At 33.2% G+C, this 19,355-nt stretch overlaps 1 protein-coding gene and 2 non-coding genes across 3 annotated transcripts; 1 reads left to right on the forward strand and 2 right to left on the reverse strand.

Annotated features, from left to right (window-relative positions):
• Nucleotides 1-3,357: 3,357 nt before the first annotated feature.
• On the reverse strand, nucleotides 3,358-18,494 carry LOC123318371. Its single transcript, XM_044904979.1, has 14 exons — nucleotides 18,210-18,494; nucleotides 18,033-18,156; nucleotides 17,811-17,929; nucleotides 17,556-17,755; nucleotides 17,064-17,424; nucleotides 16,450-16,610; nucleotides 12,162-12,329; nucleotides 10,221-10,356; nucleotides 10,031-10,154; nucleotides 8,478-8,596; nucleotides 7,539-7,735; nucleotides 4,441-4,639; nucleotides 4,064-4,225; nucleotides 3,358-3,525 (listed from the first exon to the last, which is right to left on the reverse strand). The coding sequence occupies exons 1-14, from the start codon at nucleotides 18,393-18,395 to the stop codon at nucleotides 3,370-3,372; spliced, it is 2,412 nt and encodes an 803-aa protein (XP_044760914.1). The 5' UTR covers nucleotides 18,396-18,494; the 3' UTR covers nucleotides 3,358-3,369.
• LOC123319639 lies at nucleotides 14,209-14,315 on the reverse strand. Its single transcript, XR_006538592.1, has one exon. It is a non-coding gene; the product is annotated as a U6 spliceosomal RNA (small nuclear RNA).
• LOC123319640 lies at nucleotides 15,661-15,767 on the forward strand. Its single transcript, XR_006538593.1, has one exon. It is a non-coding gene; the product is annotated as a U6 spliceosomal RNA (small nuclear RNA).
• Nucleotides 18,495-19,355: the final 861 nt, after the last annotated feature.

The following is a 19,355-nucleotide window of genomic DNA, read 5'->3' on the forward strand; positions in this document are numbered from 1 at the left end:
AAGCTCAAAGAACAATTCAAAGCCCCTTTGCGGTGTTACAATCTTTTATTAAGATCCTATATATTTCTGATTATATACTGCTACGTTTACTCACAAGATGGGAAAATCTCATTTTAAACTATGGTTTTCTGGTCTTCGGAAAGAACCTCAGCAACACCTCATCACACAGTACTGAACAATTTCTTTTCTCCTGTTTATAGTTCTCTGATATTTATAACCAATATCCTCTCAATATCTTTATGGATTAAATAGAATCGTGTCCTGAATGAGTGATGAACATCACATCCTCTTTGTCCCTTTAAAATTCTCCACCATGTGCCGAAGTGATGTAATTTATTCTTTCGTTATGTTAATGAGCAGATGCAAAGGTGTGGATCTGCTGGTCACTTTGCAATAAAAGGTATCGCTAATAGCTTTTTTCTCACGTAATACGTGTCAATAGAATTAAAATAGCAGCAATTTTATTCATTTGATAAACATCCGAAAATGGTTGACTTATTCATTCACAATATGAACTGATAGCGATAAACATCATAAAAGCCAAGGCGACCGCCTGTATAAAGAATCCGCCTTTTCTAAGTCATACTTGATGGGATATAATTCTGAAAAGGTTACTATACCTATACCTACAATCGAATAGTCAGAAAAACGTCAATAAATCAGCTTAGGGCGTTTAGTTGGGGTATGTATAATAGTAGTAGTAGAAAATAGGTACTTCAACTTAGGCAGCTTGGGCTGGTAGGTAATTTCAAATAACTGGATAAATTGAAGATATTTCCAGCCTATACCATGCACTCACGTGATAAGTATACCTATTGATAATTATTTTTTCTCGAACGTTATTTTTAGCATAAAATTACAAAATTTATATTTCAGTTGCATATACTGAATAATGGAAAAAGTTTCTTGCGTGTCTTGTATTATTTTTGGTGGCCAAACTTAATCAGGAAAGTTTAATTGATTTCATTATGTCATATGTTCAGTCATGTAAGAAATATATACTAGTAGTAGTAGGGTGTCCAATGAAAACTTCGAGGGGACACAACTTCTCCGCTTTTTGGATACCCGTAACTGCAACCTCATAAATAAAAGGGGATGAGCACAACCCCTTGATTTTGAATAGGGATGAGGGGTGTTGCGATACCTCATGTTCTCATATCGAGTACTATCTGATCCTGAAATTTCACGATAGACTAAAGTAAATCAAAAACATGGTCCGTCTACTTTTTTGGACAAAAAATAACAACATAACTATACCTTTGAAATGTATCGTATACGAATAATATTCTCGAGATAAATTTCATATATTCGCTTTTATTTCATTATCGATGGATATTTTGTAGCGAAATCTTAGGATAGAAGAAAAGCCATCCTTGAAGTTTTGAAAGCTTGCTCTATTTTGAACAAATAAACTTTTCTATAATTTCTTGATGAAAATAATGAGAAAAAAATAATTTATCAACAGGCGAAAAAAAATTATTTGCGAACTGTGTGTGGGATCACCAAGAAAAAAATTTAAAATAAAAAAAAATTGCCATCTTTTAAGAGGATTTAATAAACAAACGTGCATGGGTGCTGTGTGAATAGGTTGAAAATCATATTTGGATTTTCCATTTATATTATTATTACCACAATGGAAGCGTGATAGTTTAGCTTTTTAAACTTTAAACATTGAGTATTAACCAGAGATATATCTCTGGTATTAACTCAAAGCTTTAATCTAGTCTTTCAGTTATGAGTCCGCAGTGGTTCCCAACTAGTGTTTCGTGGACTACCAGTGGTTCGCAGAAGCCAAAGTCCGCTAATGATTTACAGTTTTTTATTTCAGATTTAACCGCTGCTTTCAGACCAAACTGTTTAATATAGATGGCGTTAGTGAATAGAATCAGTAGTACAGTAAATACCATAGATTAATAAATCTATGGGTCAAATTCACAACTATATCACTTCAACCCTTGGTGTTAGAACACCAACCCCTAAATTTTGAATAGAAAAGATAGGGTGCGAGTGATACCTCATTTGAAAGGCCTTTTTATCCTGAATTCAGCATATTAATTTTTTTCTCATTTAATGCATTCATTTTCGAGATATTCAATTTTGAATTTCGTACAGTACCAGTCATTCCGCTAACCATGCTATGTGAAATCATCAATTATTTGACAAATCCATTCTGTGGTTACGATGGTAACAGTTAATTGTCAACATTAGACAACGAAATAATTATTATTGGTAATTACTTTCCTCAACAATTAAGGTGGTTGTTTTGTCTGTTTCGTTTTAAAAAGCCCACCCTGTACGTGAAAATTTCCAAAAAAAATGGAATCAATTAGATAATCGGTAAGACCGTACGGCATCGAGCTGCATAATAATTTCAGATTTATTACTAGAAGAGTTGCTCTTTCAGAATTTGTATCACTATTCCATCCACGGTAATTGTTATTGAGAGATAATCCACTCGAAAGGTGACTATCGAAAAATTTCCAAAAAGATGGAATCAATTAAATACTTGATCGACAAGACCGAACAGTTGCATTGAACTCCATAAAATTTTCAGATTCATTACTAGAAGAGTTGCCCTTTCAGAATTTGTGTCACAATTCCATCTACGGTTATTGTTATTGAGAGATAATCCACTCGAAAGGTGACTATCGAAAAATTTCCAAAAAGATGGAATCAATTGAATAATCGTCAAGACCTAGTTCATCGAGCTCCATAAAATTTTCAGGTTTAAATAAGTGACCTGATGCATCGCTAATCCGATAAACTTGGTACTGAACCATTCATTTGTCCAGCCATATGTTTATGTGTTGTTTCGTTTTTGCGAAGGGGCTGTATCTCAGCCATCTTGGATATTTTATAAAGACAATAATTTTTGGTTGAACGACTCATTTTGATGAGTTCTACCTTCTGCCACAAAAAAAGCCTCACTTTTGAAAACACCCTGCATAATACTTTTCACTAAATGATTCAACTTACGTTGATTGACGTAATTTGAACTCATATCACCCCATAAAGGAGTTTTATAGACAATACACCTTGGACTATATCTTTGTAGCCAGCGGCAGGACGTTGATGCCGTTGTAACGACGTTGTAAATGAAAGTCGCTCTCGAGGTTTGTTTTCTGGTTCCAGTTTAGTGTTTGTCCGAATTTGCTTAATTTTGTGGCGTTTTGCTCGGGAAATTTATGAGCTTCTTTATAGCTCAAAATTCGCCAACCTCCATCTGAACACAGGAAGGAAACAATCAATAAAACAAGTCAAAGAAATTAAGTTTTAATGATTTTCCTTTTGTAATACGAATGAACGCTTGAATTACTGGTGCTCATTGATTCATTCGTCGAATACAATAACGGTACAACGGTGGAATCTTCAATATTTTTTTGCCTTCGCAAACCCGATACGTTTGTTGCCTTTATCGAACTCCGTGTAATAGCGCCCCACGAAAATATCTCCAAGAATCCATATGGGTCCATACGGTGGTGGAACGTCCACTCCAGTGAAGCCAGAAATACATTTATCTGTAAACTATAAAACAGCCATCAGTTGATGATTTTACTCATAGAAGGATGCATGATCAACAGGAAAAATATATGAATTAGTGTCTCTTCCAATTCATAAACAATATCAAATGATTATAGACCAAAAAGATACAACCAAAGAGGCGCAATTTAGTTCAAAGTCGAGTGGAAGGGTGGTGACGACGATAACGTAGAAGGTGCTAATATTGTAACGTCCGAATCCCCTGAATACGCCCCTACCACCTCTCAAAAACAGCGAAATATTACGAAAGCTCCCAGCTAGTCTGGAATGCTTTCGAACTGGGGCGTATCGATGTAAAAGATACGCGCGGTGGGCTCAAGGGCAGCTAGTTCTAAATAGATACTATAGAGAGCGGAGTGAACAGTGAATTCAGAACTGTTACAAAGTGCAAATTACTGAAAGTAAGTTAGGAGTGTGTAAATAAATAAGAGTAAGTTCTTGTACATAATATTAGTTATGTAAATAAATTAGACGTTGTGTGAAAGACGACAATTTAGTTAGTTGAAATGTATCATACACTCACGTTAACTACATAGTCCAATGGTTCCAAGATAAATTTGTGTCCTGAAGCAAAGAATTCGATATTCGGTAGGGTATGAATTTTCTTGCAGTCCACAAGATACAGATCTCCAGATTGCTTAGCTCCTATGGCTTTCTGTATGGTTGGTAACAATGCTCTCGGAGCCTGAAAAATTCCAATTGTAAGAAGGGCAGGAAAGTAAAATAAAACAAATAAAATAAGGGCGTTATTTAAATAACGCTACTACCAGGGTTTGAAATTAATGATGAATTCGAGGTCCTACTTCTAGGCAAACAGTAAGAAGTTACACAGTAAGTAACCTACTGTTTTCCAAGATGTGAGCTTCAAAATACAAAATGCCTTATCGACTTTGTACTCACACAAAGTAAGCTCGATCCTGTATCGATAACAGCTTCGCAGCCGTTGGTACAAAAAGTAGCGTCTCCAATCTTCATGGCGTTCATCGAAAACTGCCAATAAGCTGGTCGGCTAATAGGAACGTACGAAAAGTTTCCAGTGTAGAAGCTAGGATCCGTCCCACCTATTATCATTTCTCCCCCACTGGCGTGGTTCAGGTCCCTGAAAAAAAACCATAACCATACATCCATTCAAGGGAAACTACAACAGATGTACGCAGTACGCAGATGACACAGGAATAGCGTTCAGACATCGACGCCCAAAGATCATACACCGGAGACTGCAGGAAGCCATAGATGAATTACTCAAATGGTGCATCAAATGGAAAATCCAAATCAATGGAAGAAAGACTCAAGCAATATTACTGCAAAAAAGAAGATTGAGGATGGAAGAAATCCTTGAAGTTGATGGAGAAGAGGTTGAATAGAAAAATGAAGCAACATACCTAGGAGTGACGCTTGACAGAGGACTTACATGGAAAAACCACATCAAATGTGCTGTTGATAAAACAAAAGCCGCAATGAGTAAACTTTATCCACTCATAGGCAGAAGAAGTCATATGAATAAGAACATCAAGTTGACGATGATTAAAACTATTGCGCGACCACAACTCACATATGGATCGGCGGCATGGGTCTTCGCAGCCAAGACCCACATCAAGAGAATACAGGCCACTGAGAATAAACTCCTTAGAATGGCGATGGACGTACCTTGGTTTGTTAGGAACAAACAAATCTACAAGGACTTGGAATGGGAACCAGTTACAGAATTTATGAAGAGAAAGGCGGAAAGGATATTCGACAAAGCCAAACAACATCCAAATGAGGAACTACGAAGATTAGTCGACTACGATCCAACGGAAGAAGCTAGAAGGTCAAGAACCTACCACCGAAGACCGAGAGATCAGTTAAGGGTTTAAATGTAACCAAAGAAGAGCTTAACCTATAAAAGCTATAGGCAGCATACAACTATCAACACGACTATGATCGTGTGAGAGTCCAGAAACCATAAGAGTCAACTGGTTAATAGGCAAAATGCCCGGAACCCACGAAGAAGCAGTTAAGGGTTTTTAGTGGGTCTCGAGCTCAGAGAGTGAGAATCCCCACACTGTTCCCCCTCAGCAGAGGGTGTGTTCGTCTGTTTTGCAGATTTTCCCCCTGCTACACCAAAAAAAAAAAAGGAAACTACAAGTGTGCTATAGGCTGAACTCAGAATTTGAAAAAGCAACCATGTATAACGTCTTCATAGATTAAGACAGTCAAATTATCAAACGAAAAACGAATTTAATTCAGATACATAAAATCCATTGATATAAAAATCTCAAATCTATATCGAACTAGACAACCACCATCATCATCACTCAGAGAGAAAGACCATTCCGTCGAGGAAGATTATATGCTTTTATTAGATTTATTTTGCTTCGTTATTCGTCAGAGCAACATAACTTCCAGCTCGACTCGTTCTATTTCAAGTGGGAGTTGTATTGCTCTGGCGAGATCAAATAAGACCGAAACCATGATTAGCATCTACCTACCTACTCTAAACTTCATAATAAAAACTTTTAAAATATTTTGCGTGATGCAGGATGCTTCACCAGCCTGACAAACCAATGGAGAGATAAACGTAAAAGAATTATTAAATACAGGGTGGTCCAGATCGTAACCAAGAAATTTTAACCACGTATTCTACATCAAAAATAAGCCCCAGTTTGTCATATAAACATATGTCGAGAAATCTTTCCTCTCCGAGATACGGGGTATTAAAATTATTGAAAAAAAAATGTTATTCATTAATAACTTTCACACTGCTTGAAGTATTTCTATGAAATTTAAGACATAGGTTTTGGTCGTCAAGGAGCGCTTTTTCATAATATCATTTCTTTTATATTCTACCAGTGGCGTCCGTACTGCAGCGAGACTAAATATTTTCTGATAAAAAAATGATACGCCACTGGTTTTTCCGACAATAAAAATTACTATTTAAATCCTTATTTAATTTGGAGCAAATTCGGTCTCTTAACTTTTTGCTTTACGAGGCACCGTTTCCGGTTAAAAAAATAAAACACACCATATCAAATTTTGGCGATTTCTTCATGCGTGAGAATGTGTTTTATTTTTTTAACCGGAAACGGTGCCTCGTACAGCAAAAAGTCAAGAGACCGAATTTGCTCCAAATTAAATAAGGATTTAAATAGTAATTTTTATTGACGGAAAAACCAGTGGCGTATCCATTTTTTTTATTTGAAAATATTTAGTCTCGCTGCAGTACGGACGCCACTGGTAGAAAAGACAAGAAATGATATTATGCAAAAAGTACTCCTTGACGCTCAAAACCTATGTCTCAAATTTCATAAATAGAGGATTAGAGATTAGATGGTAGAAAGAAAAATGATTCTGTGATGTATGCACTTTCAGTGGTGGGGAAAGCGTCTGCAGGTTTTCGAAGATATAAGAAAAAAATCGACGTCGACATACTCGACCGTTATAGAAAATGTTATGCTCTACAAATTTTATTATGCGTGCAAAAACAATTTGAAGCCCAGGAGAGGAGATAACTCAAAAAAACTTATTTTTTGACCTTTATAGCCAATTTTTATTGTTTCGGCTTGCTGAAACCGTCAGATTATATGTTTTATTCTTGAATAATTAGTTTCAAAATAAGAAAAAAGCCACCGCGCTCGAGAATTTACACGTGACGTTTAAGTTCAAGTTTGGCACCCTCCCACGCTTAAATTGTTAGATTAAGAGAATGTATGCTTTTGAATATGTAATTAACCACATATATATCTTAATCTGACACGCTCGAGTATGTATAATAATTTTTTTACTATTCTGATAGGCTGTCCGCTGTCCTAGATAGTTCTCCCTAAATACAGGATACAGAGGTCTTATTTTTGGTAGAGGCACCTACTCTTACAGGGTCAAGGGTATCTCCCCTCATATTATATTTCTGACAAGCTAGAGTAAATCCCTAATTTACCTTTTGGGCTCATCCCCAACTATATATACCTCTTTCTTTTTAAACTTCAATGTTCAGGGAAGTTTTTGGAGAATGTACTCACCTATCTAGATACACTGAAAATGTAGGAGAAATGTCATGTTGCTTTAACATATTATCGAATAAGGTTTCTACATAAGAGACTGAGATCAACTCATTGAAACTTAATCCCAGGATTCCATCGAACGGTGATCCACTGAAGGTGCTAGCAATTTTTGTAGCCTCAGCGAAGGTTTGATTGTTAACCATCAAACCAGCAATCTGGAAACAAAATCAGTGAATAGAACTATGGTAGGTCAGCAGCTTCATCTTTACGGGACGAAAATTTTGTTCATATCATGAAACTCAAGCGATATCAATTGTATATTTCCTTTTTGACTTTTCCAATATGCACCTACTCATAAAATCAACAAAAATGTTATTGAAAAGCCTTTTTCGCATTCATTAAGGACTGTTTTCATGGAATAATCAAATTAGCAATTGTTTTTCCACATAATCAGTATTATTTTTAAATGCTCCCATCTTCCCTAGTGCAATATAATCTTTATTGTGCATATCTAAAAGAATGGATCGAAGTACCCTCTCGAATATAAATAGAATAAATAATAATACCTCCATTATGAATGTCTCGAAAAATAAAAAGATAAAATCGCCCGTTTATAAGATCTTATCTTTATAATTAATGCAATCACGATCAAACTCGTAAACAGATTTTTTACATGGAGAGTGTTCTACATGTAAGCCTTATCTAATATATTGATAGCCATTTATGAAAAATGAAATAATTTTTATACAAGACACTGACGAGAACTGCATCAAGAAAAGAAAATTTTCTTTTTTTTATTAATAATGGAATAATAAGTAGTTTCTAACCAAAATGAATATTATTTACTTTTAGTTGTCTGAGGAGCTACCAGAAAGATTGAAAAGCGTTAATTTCAGTAGGCAATTAATTTTATATCGTTTTGCATACATGTTAAATATGCACATGTTAAAAATCTACCTGTACTGTGTCCACTGACAGAAAGCCAGTCATACCACCTGTTGCATAGCCTATTTCGATTGGAGTATCATCTGGTACGTAATTTATCGATTTCGAACTATTATACTTGCGATGGTTTGCTGAAATACAACATCTTTACATTATTTTATAACCAAAATAAGTAATATTTTTCAAATGGTGCTGCAATGAAAAAAAAACTTAGACTACGCCACTGGATTGTAAGTGAGTTATATACGTTTTTGTAATATCACTTAAACTTTACGGAATAGAGGTACCCATGTGTTATGAACAAAACCCAATCCCTGTCTTCTTTATAAATATAAGAAATCTCATTTTTGGCTCTTTAAATTTAAAGAGCAATTGGTGCCTCTAGCTCTCTTATTTATCTAGAATTCAGTGGCGTAGTCGAAGATTCGCTTTTCAGTCCACCACTTCAGTGATATAATCAAAAGCTTCTGAGAATCGAGATCGAGTATATTTCTTCTTTGCTTTTACAATTACAGAACTGCCATATAATCATAATGCCATAATCCTATCTTATTTTGCGAACCCTGATATTAGAAAAAGTTGAGGAAATATGCATTTTTATTTTTGTTGAGTGGAGTGTATAGGGAAAAACTATATATTTTTTTATCCAAAACTACTGTACAAGCTAGAGTTTAAGAATTTTAAGTAGAAAATTCTGAGGGAATGCTTATTATTCAATTAATATTGTTAATCATTATTATAATTATATTATTCGTTTGCTTCCCCTATTATTAGTTAAATTTTTGGCCAACCAAGAACGATAATACAAAAAACTGACTAGTGTTGAAATGGCATTACTCAAGTTGGAACTGAAATTAATCTTATTCATCAAATTCTAAACCTGAAAGTGAATTAAGTCAATTAACCTTCGGAGAATCGAGAGGATAACTATTATTCGTTAAGTCCCTCAAGTGCTCTATGCAAAAATGGGTTTAATCTACATACATAAGGATAGGCTCAAGCAAGAAAATAATCTTATGTTAATTATGTATTGATGAATCTGTTGAAGACATTATAATGTAAATGAGTCATGTTATTCTTGGTAGATAATTAAAAATGGTAACATCACTTCCTAGTGTAAAATACATGGTCATTTTCATAATGCAGTTAAAGGAATATGAGAGAAAAATCATCTTGTTCGCCCACTATCTTTTTTTTGGAAAGAGCCGTTCTTCGAAAACAGTTCTATGAAGAATTCTGACATCAAATTGAAAATTTTTTTGGTTAGTACCTATATCTCAATTTTCATGGAAGACTACGAAGGCTAGTAATTGTATATGTACAGGGTGATTGACCAACTGTCCACCCCTTAAGTTTTTTGTGTCAATAATTGAAAAAAAGTTTCATAGTTCATAACGAATTTAGGAAAAAATCTATTCTCATATATACAGGTACTTTCAGAAAGCCTGTGCTTGATTCTACTTTGTTATTTTTTCTATTTTTTCGTGAAAATCATATAATTCCATTTGATGGATTTTCATCAAGTATTCACATCAATTCGATCATTTGAAATAATCAAATCTTACCACAAGCTATGTTGGAGTAGGGACACTTAACGGATGGTACCCATAGATTTCCTGAGCCTGTATCGAACATAACATTGAATGCTTGTGGTGGATAGCCTATATAAATGGTTCCATAATATTGGGCCTGAAAATTTCATGTCATTTTGTTATTTTGTTCAATCGACTATTGTTATAACGCGATATCACTCACATCTAAATAATTGAATATGGTCACGGGGGTTGGTATAGGTGAGGGGTATGCACCATATTTCCTGCTCAACTTTTCGACAGAAGTCCCAACTTCATCGAATGTTTGACGCAAGGACTTGACCCTGTGAAGAGGAAATCTGCATCGGAAAAAATAGATTAGTTTATCTCAGGGGAGCATCACCGAATTTTTTTCTGATTTTCTCCTCAGCTCTGCTCAATTTCATGTCTCTGTCATTTTTCTGGTTTCCAAGAGAAAAATTAAAAATTGTTTTTGAGAAGCCGTCTTCAGATAGCTGTATCTAAACAGGGGCTGCTCAAAAAAATATTTATATGAAATAAGACTAACTTTTTTTTTGACAAGTATTTACCCCTTGAATTTACACCCTGTATAGTATACATATGAAAAAAAACATTGAAATGTGAGGATTCGTTTTAGTATTCTTCATTTGATGTCAAGAATCTCCTGAATTGAAAATAAAAGACTAAAAATGCTTCCGTATTCAAGAAACAAAAAAATACCTTTTTCTAATGGCACCTGTTTTTGTTGTCTATTTATTACTTTCAATTTCCAAATCGGAGTTTAAAAAAAAATCATATCCTCTTTGAAATATTTTGTTTCGTTTCGAAAGCTTTGATCATCTATCCAGGCTTTTTTTCGACAAGGTACTCGATGAAATTTGGTAAAAACTATAAGTATGTTTACCTACTATCCTACTCAACGATCCTCTGAGCTTTTTACCTTGTAACGAACATTTTAAGGGTTGAAAATTAAGTTTTATAACATGAGTTGACATAATTGATGCAATACACTCTAAATTCAGGTCAATTATACTTAGTTATAATTGGGCAATGAAAATTTTCAGTATATTCATTGAGTATTAAATCAATTAATCAATCATTATTAAATGGATTTAATACTCGATGCTATATTGTATGATTTATTGGCTTCAATCTTTAAGTATCATTATCTGTGTGCCAGGAATCGATGAAAGTAGAAAAACATAAAAGTCTTAGAGTACCTAGAGGAATTTGAAATACCTCAAATTCCTTGAAATTGCGTGAAAAAAATTTGCTGAATGCCTGAATCTGAACGATATTTCACATTGCTATAAACACCAGCAATAAATAAATAATTCATTGAACTTATTGTTGATGATTTGTATGGAATTAACTGTTGAAATGTTCGAGAATATGGTAAAAAATTACATTGTATTTGGGATTTTTATTTCAGATAATTCATAAAGTTCTACCTTTAGAAAAATAAATAATAATATTTTCGAAAACACTTCAAAAACATCAACACTCCTAAAGGTGTATGCTATTAACCTCAAAATACATAAATAAAGGTAAGAATTCGAATTCAATGAGTTTAACCAAATTCAATTAATCCCTTAAAAACAAAGTTTATGATAATCCATCAATGATCAAATCATCCTCAGGTCTATCCATTTTTGGCGCAAAAGTTAGGGTTACACTATACAAAAACTCGACTACCCACCATCCCTCATTGGTACATGATCAACTCCTCAATTACAAATGAAAAGTTTCGTCACCCAAAATTAAAATTGAGCAGTTCTAGTATTTCTCTACCGAAGATATTAATTTTGTGCGCTACTTTTTACTCCCCTTGTATATTGCGGTGTGCGTTATTTTTTTACATAACTTCATAAACGCTGATTTAATTTTTTAAAGAGTGACCATATATGTTTTTATGTATTTTTGCTAAAAATCAACAGTAGTTGATAATTACCGTACATATCACAGAATAAATCATTGGATGGTAGAGCATTCTTTCATATTTTATACTCAGTTTGTCTCTATCCACGAGTTCATGTTGAATTTCGAAATTCTAAGAAAAACATAATAGAATATGTATAAATATGTCAACCAGTTGATAACCCAATTCCAATAACGTGGAAAATTTAGTTAAAAAGGTCCTTACCTAGCAATTTTTCCATGCACTATAACTACCGACACTATAAATAACACGAAGAAGTTCACGTTCTTCATCTTTGAAATAGGTAGAACAAAAACTGGATTTATAGACCACACTAATGAAGCCGCGTAGGTGACGGTCCCAAATTTGAGTGTGGTATTAAATTTCTGATAACGTTTTTATTGAATCTTTTGCGATGATTAATTATAATAGACAAACATCGATTGATCTTCGAGGAACGAAAGATCAATCAATTGAAAATATGAGATAGCACTCTCATTTATTTATTTATTGCAATCATTTCCTGAAGCTCGGCTGAGGAGGATGGAATATGAAGAATCAAGGTCGGACCCTATTGTTCAAAAGAACGAGGATTGTATTGTAAGTGCTTGCATAGTTGCATGAAATTCGAAATAAGATGTTAATTAATGATTTGAATCGTGAAGTTGATGTGTTTATTCCATATCAATAATGGCCCTTTTAGCGCACAATTCATCTCAGATTTTTTCCCGATTGCTACATAGAGAGGTGATTGTGTGTTAATATGTTTGCTTCCATGTCCGATTCTGAGTTCTCTTGTGAATTCTAAAATAGGGCAAATTTCCGTGGATTACCTGACATAAATTTCTGTCAGCTTATACAAGGTGATACATTGGTAATTGGCGACAGCTAAGGGTAGTTAGATGACAAGGAAGTTCGGGAAGTTAGTCAGAATAATCTATATTTAAAGGGTCTTTCTCTCTTTGAAATCAAGATACAGATAGTTTTATGGATTTTGTCGATTTCTTCAATCACCCATAACTTACGAACCACCCTATACAGGGCGAGTCTTTGACTCGTACAAATATTCTAACAGTACATTCTTGAGGTCAAAAGAAATACGTCTTTCCTATACCATTTTTTCCGATTCGGCTCGGTTTAAAAGATACAGGCTGTTGAAAAACCAAAAAAATTCAGTTCTATCTCACAAACGGTTCTATCGAATGACATGAATTTCGAAATATAATATTTCATTTATTTGATGAACCGTTTTCGAACACAAGATATCACCCACGTCTTCCAGTTTTTTCATTAGGACCATAATGTACCATAAAAATTAAAAAATCCCAACTCTTGAAACTAATGTTGGACGCTATCTAATGAATATTTGAACGTTTTGTAAAATAAAAGTATTCTTCATATTTTTTTGTATAATGCACCGTTTTCGAGTAATTTGATGTTCAAAAATTAAGAAGTATCTGTGATATTCCTGTTTAAAAGATGTGTAGTGTCAAAGATTTAGAATGTCATTCCGAAGGGAATTTTGTTTCTCAAGGGGTGGCATGGCTATATGTACCTTTTATCAGGGCCGAATCGAAAAAATGGTATGTATAGGAAAAAAGTGTTTCTTCAGACCTCAAGAATCTATCTGTCCTCTATATACCCTTATATTTCCGCCCATTTACCAATGAATCGCCTTGTGTAGATAAATATTCCATAAAAGATGAATTCTATGAATGATAGGACATTATAAAATAAGTGTCCAATGTCGGAAATCGCTTTTATATATAATTTAGTTACATTACCACGAGCACGAGTAGTGTGGACCGGCCTTAAAGGGTGTAATTTCATAGAATAAATCATATGAATGAATTTTTCAGTTGAATCATTTGAATATAAAATGTGGTTGAGTATTCATATATGGTTAAACATAATTTGAAGTTGAGAATTGATTCTTTAATTTTTATATAAATAAACAAATAAATTTTCAAATCTGAATAATTTCAGACTAATTTCTCCATTGGGTGCTAATTTTTTTTAGGCGAAAATTCAATTCTCTAGAAAATTATGGATTGAGGAGAAAGTGAACAGGATATTCACAATATGCGAAAAAAGCAAGGGTTCATTCCTTGTCAAAAAAAAAGTGATACAGCTCCCCGAAGAAGGCAACTGAAAAGTTATTTCAAATTCTTCTTCTTAAAAACCACAAACCTGACAGAATGTAATTGGGCAGTCAATACTTTTTGGCTTCAAAATTCTTAATTATGGCGATGACCCATCTGAAAATTCTTCAAAAAATGTGGAACGCTTCACGATTTTGCGTGTCATCCTTGCGCAGGGGCCATGCTAATCTTCTCTGTATCGTTCCAATTTTAGTATATGTACCGCCGAAGCGAGTACACCAATAGTGTGAGAATATCCCTATTCATAGCGTTCAGCTGAATGCAGAGCTGAGTATTATGCAACCAATATTCTTCCATGGGTTTGTCCCGTAAATCAATTATTGAAGGAACTGCTTTGATAATGTCTGAGTAATTATATTAACTCTCATTTAACGAACACAATTGAAAAAATTGTAAGTTTTAACTAAAAATTGTGAAGAATTTCAATGCACATGTATCAAGGGTTGCCTGGATACAGTGACATCTATTGGCAAGTCCGATTACTATGTTAAGTAATAACTGATTAGTAATGGCGGCTGACTAGGTCATTTGTTATGAATTGTTTATTATTTTTATTTTTATTATACCCTCTATATTGTTTATAAATATGGAGGCTCTCTACTCTACGTAGTTATAAACATAACACTTTCCATAAACAATGACTAGGCTTTTCTAGAAAGAATGAATTACATATTCAATAATTAAAATTGTTTCTTCACTTTTATATTTTTTGAACTCGTTTAACCTAATTATTAAATTTAATTTAATTATTTAAAGAATAAAAATAAGAATTTGTCATTTGAAGGCTTGATTGAGAAATAAATGTTTGAAAATCGCGGAGAACATTAATTAAATTAACATTATCTGAGCTGTTTAATGTTTAAACAAATTCAAAACTTATCATTTGATTAATTAATAATAATAAATAATAAAAAATAAAATAAAAAAATAATTTATTATTATTATTGAGTATCCAACTGTGTACTACTGATATTATTGAGTATTATTGGTTATTGATATTAGGGTTGGATAATGAATACACAAAGATTATACTACACGGTCACTGTTGATTATACTAATAATGAAACCGTTGTTTCTTCAACCACCCAATAGAGGTCGCAAAGTTATTAAGTATCCGAAACAATAAATAATTTCATAGAATGCTTGTTATTTAATTTGACTGTATTTCTCTACAGTGACTTCATCAAACATAAACTAACTGTATATTTCTCTATAAAAGATGGGAAAGTTAGAAAGCTTAAAATTTATTATTAATTTTAATTCCTCAACCACCCAAGAGATGTCACTAAGTAGGCAGGCAACTATCAATACTTCACAAATAAATTCTGTTATTCATATTTTGGAAATGTTTTTTCATTTTAAATATTTCGTAGAAACAAATAGACAAAAAGGGTATATAATAAGAATATATATTCCAAATTTTTATAGTTTATCAATAGCTCGAAAACTAATCAGTTATATTCTCTTGAATTAATCCAGTAAATGTTGACTGCATAATACTCATCAGTCTATTGGGTTACTACTTACTACATACAAATAGAATAACTATTCGTAAAATAAATGTACTCGCTTCGGCGGTACATATACTAAAATTGGAACGATACAGAGAAGATTAGCATGGCCCCTGCGCAAGGATGACACGCAAAATCGTGAAGCGTTCCACATTTTTTGAAATATTTTATAATATATTATTATATAATTGATAAATAAGCATGGTTAAAGATCTATGTAAATAAGAGTATGAAATTAATAATTAGGAAATCAAACTGAACCAATAAGAAAAATTGATAAAATTAAGTACTGAAATCGAACAAGAATAATAAAAAGGATTTTAAAATAAAGAATAATAGTAATAGTATATCAAGAGTAACAGTTGATTCTCTTAGATATTATGATGGCTATATATTTTCCAGGCGGATTGCGGATGCATTGATCATGAAAAAAATATATTTCCTATTCCTCTTGCGAAGTTTAAAGCGAGGTTCCATAATCACTTTGTTCTATAAGTCAAAATTACTGGAAATGACAATAATTTTTTGGATTGACAGGCAAATGAAAAACCACTCTTTTTCATCGAAACAAAAGCAACTGTAATTGGATGGATTAGAATACAGCAGTAATGAAAGGAAATAAAAGAAAAATCAGCAACTCATCATTTATTCTCAAAACAAATGTTCAGTTTTCAACAGGAAAAAATATTATCACAACTTCTACATATACATTATGTTCTACCACCAAACATATCTCATCAGAATAAAATCTTATAAATGTGAAAAAATCTAAAAAAATTCAAAAATCTAATTCGTACTGTTTTTGTTCATATTGAAAATTTATCAGATCTGTGGTTAAACTAAGCAGCTTCTGCAAATCCAACTCTATTATTTCCCAGATCGAATTCGGTGTAAAAGCGACCAATGAAAATATCCCCTAAGATCCATAGCGGTCCACGTGGTGGTGGAATATCGATTCCCATAAATCCAGAAAGGCAGATACTTTTTCCCATGGCAGACACCTGCAAATTAATTTAAATATTTTTTCCTCATATGTGATTATTTTTCATATATTTTTTATTTTTTACATTTTTAATTTTTATAAATTTTTTTTCTTATTTTCAACAAATTAATTCAGCCTTGAAGACGTGAAAACATGTTGACCAATTAATAAAATATTCCGACAAAATTGGGATAAAAACAAGAAATATTTTTTCAAGTGTTATAATTTTTGATTTTTATATTTTCTGCATTTTCATATTTTATGTTATTTTCATTTTCAATTTGAGTGAAACCATTATTTTAATTTTATATTTTAAATTTTTTATATACATAGATTATAATTTTTTATTTTTTAAATTTTTTGAATTTTTATATATATCTTTAATTTTTAAATTTTTTTCATTTTTCATTTTCAATATATTAATTCTATTGATCTATTGTCAGATAATTTATAGTTCATAAGAAATACTCACAGCCAAAATATAGTCTTTTCCCTCAAGTGTGAAGTCTTTTCCGCCCAAATTGAAAGTGATTTGAGGCAGCTTTGGAATATCATCACACTGAACGATATAATTTCCAGCCATCGAAGTTGCACCAATGAGCTCATTGATTTTTTTCACCTCGTCCAGGGGACCTGCGATCAAGCTGGTACCGGTGTCAGCAATCGCTTCACAGCCGTTGGCACATAAGTTTTGGCCTTTGATCTTGATCTGTTGCATTGGGAATTGCCAGTAGCCCTTACGATCAACTGGTAAATAGATGAATTCACCCTTATAATGAGCTGGGTCTGAGCCCCCGAATATAATTTCACCTCCAACTGGAGCGCTTGCATTTCTAAAAATATTTAAAAGTTTATGGGTATAACCTTTTAAAGGTATAGTTACATCTACAGACTCTTTACTGTATATGATGTTAACTTGCCGTCGTAAATTCAAAAAGTTATCATACTTTCTATTTTTACATACCTATTCAAGTAGAAAGAAAATACTGGCTGCTCCACCAAACCTTGAGACACCATATTGTCGAAAACAGGTGGTACGCCATCCACCGAAATCGAACTGTAGGCCAATCCTAGAATACCGTCAAATTTAGCTGCCACAAAAGTGAGTCCTGGTTCATTTATAGCTTCAGCAAATGTTTGATCTTGTACCTTTACCCCGCCCACCTATAAACCATCAAAACTGAAGATATGAAAATAAAATTTCATCGTGGATACTTACAGCAACAACATCGGTAGATAAGAACCCACTCAAACTTCCAGTACCATACTGTATAGCAAATGAGGTTCCATTCTTTTTGTATGTGGTTGAGGTTTTAGAATTGTATTTATTATGGAGTACTGAAATACAAACATATTACCACTATTTCAGATGACAGGTCAATTTTATTGTTTCTAAGTGAAAAAGCATATAAAAACTCTTATGAGCTATAATTATACTTACAGCAAGCTATATTTGTGTAGGAGCATTGTTTTGAAGGAACCCATAGATTCGAGGAGCCAGTATCAAATATTACTTTGAAATTCTGCGGTGGGCTACCAATTGTGATCGGTCCATAATATTGAGCCTGTGAAACAATTACCCTCAATAAAAACCTAACTTTTAAAAATACCAACTCACATCTAGATAATTAGTCAGCACTTCTGGAATAGGATCTGCACCATACTTCAGAGAAACCCTTCTAACAGCAGTTCCAACATCGGTCAATGTTTTTCGTACAGATTTGAATTTGTACAAAGGTACCCTAGCTAATTCACAATTAAGCCCAATAATGAGACACCCCAGTATTAGGAGCTGACTCTTCATCTTTCAACAATCAACTTTACTGTACCGGGAATAATTGATCAACTGAAAATGTAACAAAGAACATCACAATGACAAATCTAAACGAACTTGTACGAAATGTTGATTCAGTAATCACCAAAAATAATGAGTCATAATATTTATAGAACCTTTGACTCCAGATATGGCGAACGTTATGAAGTTATTGCTTTGTTATTTTTATACACAATAATAAGGACTATATATACTTACTTCACTTTTGGTTCTCAACGAAATCACAACACGAAAACATTAAGTTCAATCAATAACAGCTGACCGGTTTTTATAATCCAATGTTGCGACAACACTGTTGCCATGTATAGTTAAATTGTGGTTAAATTTTTCAATTAATAATAACGGTCAGAATCTCTTGTCCGAAAAACAAGGAATATACTGGGATGAAATCAACTTTTGCGCGCTTGTTCAAATTCATAACCTAATCGGTCACCCATGCAGGTACTCAACTGGACCAGCGCTGCTTGGCCGCCAGAAAAAAATTGAATATTTTGGAAAATATTAAATTAAACTAGACTTTGGGCCTGAATTTATGTTCTGAAGGCTCTTGCAAAAATTTGAACTTGTTAATATTAAAATTTGATTGATTGATAGTGAAGAAATATTCCAACTTATATCACTCTAATTAAAACTGAAGGAGATTAGTTAACCGCAGATTTTTAAGTATGAGACAGGGATAAACATAATGAAATATGATAAAAACTCGTAGATCATCTGCTGAGGACCGCGGCATGTCAATCTAATTTCTTGCTTGATACAACAACCGACAGCCGGACAGCCTGTATCTCAATAATCGGGGGACGCAAAAGATCTTCATATAACAATATTTCATAGTCAATACCTAAATCTGAAGATTTTCCAGAAGCCATAACAATTCTTTCAATATTCTTTGAGACAAATGAATTAATATCTTCAGAACTTTGAGGTTTG

The sequence above is a fragment of the Coccinella septempunctata genome, chromosome 8 (assembly GCF_907165205.1).
Source record: "Coccinella septempunctata chromosome 8, icCocSept1.1, whole genome shotgun sequence".
NCBI classification, from domain to species: Eukaryota; Metazoa; Arthropoda; class Insecta; order Coleoptera; family Coccinellidae; genus Coccinella; species Coccinella septempunctata.

Coding starts and splice junctions, on each gene's coding strand:
- LOC123318371 (XM_044904979.1), bottom strand. CDS start 18,395: ATGAAGAGTCAGCTCCTAATACTGGGGTGTCTCATTATTGGGCTTAAT. Junction 17,756..17,810: donor TATCTACCGATGTTGTTGCT/GTAAGTATCCAC, acceptor GATGGTTTATAG/GTGGGCGGGGTAAAGGTACA. Junction 7,736..8,477: donor TGTCAGTGGACACAGTACAG/GTAGATTTTTAA, acceptor TTTTGTTTCCAG/ATTGCTGGTTTGATGGTTAA.